At 35.5% G+C, this 9,324-nt stretch overlaps 1 protein-coding gene across 3 annotated transcripts; it reads right to left on the bottom strand.

Moving 5' to 3' along the window:
- Positions 1-735: 735 nt before the first annotated feature.
- On the bottom strand, positions 736-3,669 carry LOC133800845 (uncharacterized). Of its 3 annotated transcripts, XR_009876637.1 has the most exons (5): positions 3,241-3,669; positions 2,745-2,811; positions 2,536-2,623; positions 1,238-1,332; positions 736-1,029 (listed from the first exon to the last, which is right to left on the bottom strand). XR_009876637.1 is itself a non-coding variant. In XM_062238927.1 (4 exons), exons 1-3 carry the CDS (start codon positions 3,583-3,585, stop codon positions 2,574-2,576), a joined length of 462 nt encoding a protein of 153 aa, XP_062094911.1. In that variant the 5' UTR covers positions 3,586-3,669; the 3' UTR covers positions 736-1,029; positions 2,536-2,573. The 3 variants fall into 3 exon arrangements, 2 of the variants coding, with proteins under 2 accessions (XP_062094911.1, XP_062094912.1); XM_062238927.1 differs by lacking the exon at positions 1,238-1,332; XM_062238928.1 differs by lacking the exons at positions 736-1,029; positions 1,238-1,332 and adding an exon at positions 2,071-2,344.
- Positions 3,670-9,324: the final 5,655 nt, after the last annotated feature.

Genomic DNA, 9,324 nt, shown 5'->3' with positions numbered 1-9,324 from the left:
AAAATAGTTTGACCAAATTGGATCTATGCTTTTTTCAAATGGTTAAAAATAGCAAATGTGTGGATCTTCCATACGTATTAATCTGTATCTTCTTCAATACGTATTAATCTGTTTAAGATTATGTTTCAAAATAGTTTGACGAAATTTGAGTTCAGGAGACTAATTTTAACATTTGCTAAAATATATAGTCTAAAAATATATTTTTTTAAAATAGATAGCCCATTGTAAAATTATGTTAAAACACAGACATAAAATGATACACTCATAACAATATCATTTTTGTACTTTAAAAGGTACAATGTTCACACTATTTACATCTCCAACTTACTTCACTAAGAGAATATAACTTTTATTAATAAAAAAATCTGTGAAAATATAACATATAAAATAATTTGTTTTTTAAAAAAAAAGAAAGAGAAAATAATGTAAAACTCTATATGAATAGTCACTAAATATAACAAAACAATATTGATGGCATTAAGTTGTCCATTTATTTTTGTACTCTACCCAAAAGAGATGTCTATACCTGTTAATCCCATTTGTTTTATTATAATTCTTATTCGAAATTAAAAATAAACCAAAAAAAGTGAGTGGCAATTATTTCTTAGGCATAAAAAAATTAAATAAAAAAGGAGGTGTGATGAAACAATTAGGTTTGACATAACCAATAACGGAGTACACAAAAGTTAAAAATGACAAAGCTCAACTAAAGCCGATGTCCCCTAAAAAACAGGGTAAAGCCAATGAAATGTTACTTGGTCGATTGTCATTATAAATGAATAGTAAAGATTAGGGCACAAAATTTACTTACAAAATTTACACATATTAATATAACACATTTTCTAACATGACTATACTCAAGTGGTTAGAAAAGATATCACATTATTAAGAATAAATTTTGATGTAAAATTTTGTATTAGTCTAACATCACCAAACAAGATATCAAAAGGGGGCCAAAAATTTCAAAAACTTGGTAACAAAACACAAACATGCTCGACCATGTGAACCAACAGAGCCAAGGCAAATCTCCTGCATTACCAAGAAAACAATTCATCATTAGATAACTCATTTCACACATTGTCAAATCTAAAAGAAAGCTTTAGTTAAACATATTTTTTTACACTATATCAAAAAGAAAGCTTTGGTTAAACTTTTTTTTTTCATGCTAGTTCTCCTGCTGAAATCTACAATGTCTGGGAGGTAGGAAACACATGGAAATTGTCAAATAGGTAGGTACCTATGAGGAGTCGAACGCCAAAGCTCATGAGAGCAAGCAAGCCATAAAGGCCTCACAACTCGACCTTAGTCTCTTGTGTGCTTTCGTTAAACATGCTTATAGGAATAGTAATTCATCAGCACCATTTAGAGGTTCAGAATCATATCAACCAATATTTTTCAATTCAGTATTTTTACTTGATGTTTTATTTACATTTTGGACAACATTATGCTCTTGTTGCAAAAGACTACTAAATATTCAACTTGAACCTTCTCCCAAAAGAAAAGACAATTAAAACTTTCAATGCAATCATACTTATGCTACAATAATATAAGTGATATAAGACAACTCATAACAATCAAGCATTATTATGTAATATGAGCATGGAATGACAAAGGCTCGCTAAAAACAAATAATGCATATTATAAATGGAAGATGATGTTGAATTGCTTTATAAGCAAAAAGGTCCATGAAAACATGACACTGCATTTCTTTGTGTAAAATATCCACGAAAGCTTAAAACCACTTTGCCATGGAAAAGCCCTGATAGGTCTTTTGTCGGTAGCTTAAATTAGCTTCCCTAAACATGTGTTGTAAGATGAGAAACCAACAATGAAATATGAAAAAATAAAACTACAATGTACTTTTACAAATCTAACATCTTAATAATTGTACTCACTAGATTCCTCAAGCATGCCAAATGTGAAAATTATAATACAAATAATTTCATTGCTGGGTCCACATGATATCTTGTTTAAAAGATAGAAGAGTGGAGTATTATCCTTCACTTGGTACAGAACTCTCTTGCAGTATCTCATGCAACATGGTAATGAAAATAAAAAAAGAATGAGGAATACATAAGCTTAGTTTGTGATAATACCACTTGGGTCTGCATTACATAAATTAAAGATGAAATTCAAACAGTTCTACCCTCTCATGAGTCAAACAGACAGAGGAAAACTCAAAAAACCAATGAATGTCAGCTAAACCGCTTCAAAACTAATGACCCTAAGACTGCAGAAGCCATTAAAATTTTGAGGCGAATGAGACAAAATTAAGGCTAGTTCGTAACAAACTTATTCTACTCTAAACCAACAAGAATATAACATCCAATAGATCTAGATCAACCTGAAAAGAACCATATAAACACAAATGAAAAAAAGTAAGATGAACTTCAAGACTTAGTAAGCTAATCAAATCTGCCACGCCCACGCCAAGTAAAATATGTCTTCCATTTATAAGTACTGTACTAATAAATGAATGAATGAATAAAGATAGATTATTAAGGAGAGCAATTATTATAAAGACCCCCAGCTTACCAATTGATAGGACTTGAAGTGTGTAGATTCTAGTCTATCTAAGAGTCACCCTTGAGTTCGTCTGAATCTGAATCACTTGCATTATAACCTATGAAAGGTCCACCAATACAAGAAATGCACATTACATAATCATGAAGGCAATTAAAAAATCAAAATGCAAAAAATGTGGCCTCACTATGATGATGACAAGACCAGACAAGACAACCAACCTGGATGCTTATCACTAACTTTCCAAAAGGACCTAGTCCTTGATGCCCTTGTAATCCAAATTCTTCCCTAACAATTCCAAAATGATATGAAATTAGTTAGTTCAATAATAACAACGATAATTTTTTGTTTTGTGAGTGTAAAAAAAAAAATTAAATAAATAAATAACACAACAACCATGAACTAAAACCCAAATGCTCCAATTTCATTCTCTTCATTCAAATTGCACATTAGAAGATTTAATCAATTAAAAACTTCTAAATCTTGAAATTCCAAAAGAAAAAACTGGTGCTTGAAATATTTGAATACGAAACTTTTGATCAAACACGTGGTGATGCTTAAGAAAACATAGAAAACGAAAACCATTAAACCCTAAATCCCAAATCACAAACAATCAAGGAAAAAAATATCAACATTGATCACAATAGAGGAAAAAGAAAAACCCAGAAAAATGGAAGAAGAAGAAGAAGAAGAAGAAGAAGAAGAAGAAGAACAGACCCGCTGGGCATCTCTGGGAACGCCATAGCCACTAAAATACATCTGACCCACCAAGACTTGCATGTTAATATCCCCAGTTTTGGCCTCCTTGAGTGTGTCCTTGAACCACCGCTTCACACAATCGGAAACGACCTCAGAAAGCGGCAAACGACTGTCGTTTCCCTCCTTCTCCGAGCTACTCACCTTCTCCTTTTCCTTCTCCATCTCCTTCTTCAACCTTTGGTCACCGACTCCAGGGATCTGCGATGTGGGTTTTGCTTGTTTTGAAGTTCCGAGACTCTGCGACGTCGTTTTAGCCAATTGGTATATTCCGGACCTGGTCGTCGAGGGAATCGATTTTCCCATACAAAGAAAGAAAAGAAAAAGTTGAGTTGAGTTGAGAGAGAAAGTAAATAACTATAGAAAGGCAGTTCGAGAAAAGGTTAATTGGGTTACCTTTTTCCGTGTGGGAGCAAGTAGTATTATGTATGTGTTTGGATACTGAGAAAATAACTGTAAAAGGAAAAGGTGAGGAGTGAAGAAGAAGACTTTGATGGGTTTTTCCAATTTTACGTTTAGAACGGAACTTGGGAAGCAGCTGTCTAGAGTACATAATGGAACGTAAGTCAATTTTATTATATATACAATTTTAATTTAGATAATATGATAATAATTATTTATTATTTTATTATTTGGCAAAAATAGCATTTTGTGTTTTACAATATTTCTCGATTTAAAAAAAATTACTATTTGGTATCTTAAGGTATCCAACACTACATAATAAATTAAAATATGTTAAAATATGTGTGACTTGATATTAGATTACACCAATAATGGTATATCACATCTTTATGGTATTAGACACCAAATAGTGCCCTTAGCAATAATTGTATCATAAATACCATATTTTTCAGTTTAAAAAAATGTGTAATCTTGTTACTATCCAGTCTCTTAAGGCTATTAAGTGATGATTTGGATGATACGTGTGGTTCAAATCATAATTTTTTTTAAATATTTAAACTAATTTTAAATAGAAAAATTATATTTTTAAATTCAAATTATTTACTTAAAAATCTTAATAATTAAAAAGTATAATTTAATCAATACACCATCAACGTGGTCACAACCTCTCTCTCTCCATGGCAAGAAGGAAGAAGTCTGTACAGAAGCTTGCAAGAGTGATTGATTCGGAGCCCCTTTCATCCAATGATCTGACTGTAGAGGAAGAACGAACGGAGACGGAAGTAGATGCGACTGAGGAGAAGAATGTGGCTCCAATGCTCCCGAATCCTGTGATTCAAGATGACATTGATGGGAACTCTCGCCCATCCTCCTGGGCAGCTGAAGTCGAAGGGCAGTCTTTCCAAGACTCGGCCAAAGAAAACTGGACTCGATTTAAGGAATCCCTTCCTAATTTTGGGTGCACGAGGCTCCATTTTCAGGATCCGATCCAACGTGAGGGTAAGCTGGTGGCTCAATTGGATATCGATGAGATTGAAGTGGAGGCGTCATTCTAGAAATCTGCTTTGATTTGTGTGGTCATTGGGGCAAACCCTCCCCTAGCTGTGTTTGAAGGGTTTATCAGAAGAATTTGGGGTAACCTTGGAATTGATCGTGTGGCCCGGATGAATTCTGGATTCACAATGGTTAAGTTTCGAGATGAGGCAACTAGGGATATGGTGCTTGAATATGGAGTGATTCATTTCGACAAGAAGCCTGTAGTGCTCCGGCCTTGGTCATCAAATGTTGAGTCTTTAAGGTCAGTAAAATCTGTCCCTGTTTGGATTCGATTACCTAGTCTTGGGCTGCAATACTGGGGTGTGAACTGTTTGAGTGCTCTAGTTAGCACAATTGGTACTCCTATAATGATCGATACAGTCACAAAAGCTAGAACTATGATTAAATTTGCTAGAATCCTAGTTGATATGGAAATTGCTGAACATCTCCCCATTCATATTCACTATCTAAATGAGAGAGGTTAGGTTATGGAGCAACCCATCGAGTATGAGTGGTTGCCAACTAAATGCTATGGTTGCAAGAAGCTGGGGCATACTACTGCTGTCTGCAAGCATGCTCTAGATGCTATTAAGAAATTCACAGAGGCTAAAAACCAGACTAATGAAGTTGATACTAAAGCTAGTAGCATTGCTGCTGATGGCCAGGATAACAGTTCCCAGAATCAGCAAAAGCCCCTTGAGGTGCCTAGTCATGGTGATGCTTTATCAATACCTAGTGGATCCAAATGGGTAACCCCTCGAAAGTCTGGGATGAAGAAGCCTGTTGACAAGCCACGACCTGATCTGTAAAGGAACTCTTTCATAATTCTGCAGGAAAACCAGCAGCAAACATCTGATTTACCTCTACCTATTGGTCTGAATGGATTGCATCAACATGTTGAGTTGGAATGTTAGGGGATTAAACAATAAGAATAAGCAGCAAGCAGTCTTAGATGTTTGTAGGTTGAATAAAATTGGCCTTGGAGATTTGATTGAAATAAAACTAAAAGGGGACAAATTAAGAGATTTTATGAACTTATCTTTTGCTGGTTAGAATTGTTATAGTAGTTCTGTGGTGGAGGGGCGTATTTTGCTCATTTAGAAAGCTCACTTGATGAAGGTTGAAATTATTCAGGAGAATGCTCAGCTGCTACATTACAGAGTTAATTTGCTTGGTAGGAATCTGGCATATTGCCTCTCGGTAGTCTATGGCTCTAATCAATTGGAAACAAGGAAATCTTTATGGTCTGACTTAGCTACTGTTCAGAGACCGGTTAAACCTTAGATTATAATGGGAGATTTTAATGTTGTCTTCCATGTTGATGATCGTATTGGTGGAAGACCTATTTCTGTTAAGGAAATGGAGGATGCTCGTCAATGGTTAGCTTTGGGAGAGGCAACTGAAATGAAGACTTTGGGTCCTAATTACACTTGGTCTAATAAGCAAGATGGAGGAGCTCGTATTTTCACCAAATTGGACAGAGTTTTTTCTAATGAAAGTTGGACTGATATCTTCCCGTTAGTTGTAGCATATGCTCAATGGGATGTGGTTTCGAACCATTGCTATTTACTGATTAAACAGAAGGATTTCCGTAGGTTGGGAGTGAAGCCATTTCGGTTTTACAATATGTGGGCAACTCATGACAAATTCAGGGACACTGTTCTTCACAGCTGGTCTATTCCTTTAGAGGGGCAAGGGTTGTTTCGCCTTGTTGGAAAAATCACAAGGCTTAAGCATGTTCTAAAAAAGTTCAACTAGAAAAGTATGGGTGATGTTGCTTGTAATTATGAGGAGAGCAAAGCTAACTACTAGCAAGCCCAAAGTTCTCTTTGTTTCGATCCTTCAAATACCGAGTTACTGTCAAAAGAAAAAGCAGCTCAGCAGGATTACTTCAGGCATGAGAAGATTTATGCTAGTTTTCTTCGTCAAAAAAGTAAGATTACTTGGCTTCGTTTTGGTGATGAAAACTCCTCGTATTTTCACGCAAGCTTGAAACAGAGGTAGATCTCTAATCGCATTGTTTCTTATATTGATGATAATGGTCATTTTGTGGATGATTATGATAAGGTTGTTGACTATTATTTTCAATATTTTAAGAATCATTTGAGTACTACTAACGGGCTACAGGTCAAATTGATTCTGACTGTATTAAGCATGGTCCTGTTCTGAGTTTGGATGACCAGCTGCACTTAATAAAGCCATTTACTTATCAAGAAGTTCGATCAGCTATGTTTAGTATAAACTCTATCAAAAGTCCTGGCCCGGATGGCTATGGAGCAGGGTTCTTCAAAGCTCTTTGGAAGGATATAGGCAAGGAAGTTTATGTGGCTGTTTTAGACTTCTTTACCTCAGGAAAAATTCCTCCGTTGCTTAATGATACTATCATATCTCTTACTCCGAAAGTAGACCAGCCATCAAATGCTACTGAATTCAGACCTATTGCTTGTTGCAATTCTATTTACAAATGCATTTCGAAAATGCTGTGTAACCGGCTGGCAGTGGTTCTTCCTTCGCTAATTAATCTTAATGAGGGAGCCTTTATAAAACAGAGTTCTTTGGCTTACAATGTCCTTATTTTTCAAGATCTAATTAATGGATACAATAGGAAAAATAGCTCACCACGTTGTGCTATGAAGTTAGACTTGAGCAAGGCATATGATACCATTGACTGGGATTTCTTGGAAAATTTACTCAATATGCTTTATTTTCCTAGCCGGTTCATTAATTGGATTATGGTCTGCTTGAGGGGAACATCTTATTCTCTGGGTCTAAATGGAAGGATTCAAGGGAAGTTTAAGGGTGGCAAGGGGCTTCGGTAGGGAGACCCCATATCCCCTTTATTATTTGTTATAGTGATGGAGTATCTCACTCGCCTTCTGATCAAGGCTTCTATGGATAACCGGTTCAGATTCCATCCTTTGTGTAAGTCTTTGAATCTTATTAGCCTCTATTTTGCTGACGACCTCATTATCTTTTGCAAAGGAACTACTTCCTCGGTTCAAGTTCTTATTGAGGCATTTTCTGAGTTTGGCTGCTCTTCGGGTTTAAAGATTAATTATTCCAAATCGCATATATTCTTTGGAGGTGTTTCAGCTGAGATTAAAGCTAGAATATTGGACTATTCGCAGCTAGTTGAGGGCACTTTCCCGTTGAAATACCTTGGGGTTCCCCTTCGTCCTACCATATGGAAGGTAGTAGACTATGATATTATCTTTAAGAAGATTCAGATGAGGCTCAATGTATGGTCCAGCCGCCATCTTTCTTATGCTGGTAGAGTCCAACTTATCCATTCGGTTCTGCTAGGTATTCGCAATTACTGGATGAGTATATTCATGCTTCCTCAGAGTGTTGTGAAGGATATTGATAAAATGTTCCGCCATTTTCTTTGGGGTGGGAATGGTTCCCATAATAAGTTTCATTTCACCTCTTGGGAGCAAGTTTGTCGTCCTAAGTATTTTGGTGGTTTGGGATTTCGTGAGGGGGCTGTTTGGAACAAATTGATGCTTGCCTATTTGGGCGATTGAAACAAAACAAGATCAACTTTGGGTTAAATGGGTGAATTGCATTTATCTAAAAGGAGTTAGCCTCTGGGATTATATGCCAAAGTATGATTCTAGCTGGTATTGGAGGAAGCTGATTTCCTTCTGTAAATCAACTTCATGGTCTGATTTGCAGGTAGCAGTGGTCAAAGGAAAACTTCATCTGGGTACTTTATATACTCAGGTTCTGTCGAGTGAGCGAATTGATTATGCGAGACCTGTTTGGTGTAAGCTTTCGGTACCTAAACACAGATTCATTCTTTAGCAGGCTGTAAACCAGCATCTTCTCACTAGGGACTTACTTATCTCTCATCACATTCCTATAGCATCAGTGAGTTGTCCGGTTTGTGGTCTTGTTGAGGAAAGCCATGACCATTTATTTTTTTATTGCATTTTCACTAGGAAGGTTTTGCAGCTAGTCTCTCACTGGCTTGGAGGGGTTACCTGGTCTGGCAAATTTGAGGAATGGATCGCCTGGCTACCCAGCTAGAAGTCGGATTGGATTCACTTTACAGTGGCTACTTCTCTTGCTGCTTGTACCTATTTCATTTGGTTAAATAAAAATGCTTGTTGTTTTAGTGATAGTTGTTATACTGTTTTTAAAGTAGATCATTTGCTTAGGCAAGCAGTCAAAGCTAGAGTTCTTAATGTAACTTCTAGGAACTTATCTTCTAGAGATAGGCAAATGATTGAGTTTGTAAAATCTTTGTAAGTTCTGAGGGTTGGTTGCTTCTCCCTTTTGTATTATCCAGTTTGTTTGATCAATGAAATTTTCTCTCTTTTGATAAAAAAAAGTATAATTTAAACATTTTAAATAATAAACTAACCATTTATAAATATTCAATCAAAAATAAAATTACAACTAATTAACTAATGGTTCATAACTAAATTTAATTATAACCCAGATTAAAATAACAAAAACAATCCTTACAATTTCAATCTAGTTGAGCAAAAATTCCTACCCAAATCAACAAAAACACATGTCAATTTACTTAAAAACTCAACCATCACCACATCAACTAAAATTTAAACTCCACATACAAAAGAAACCTATAAAACAAATTATAAC

Source organism: Humulus lupulus, chromosome 9, assembly GCF_963169125.1.
Source record: "Humulus lupulus chromosome 9, drHumLupu1.1, whole genome shotgun sequence".
NCBI classification, from domain to species: domain Eukaryota; kingdom Viridiplantae; phylum Streptophyta; class Magnoliopsida; order Rosales; family Cannabaceae; genus Humulus; species Humulus lupulus.
Note: the sequence above shows the minus strand (reverse complement) of the source record. Positions and strands in the feature narration are given on the sequence as shown.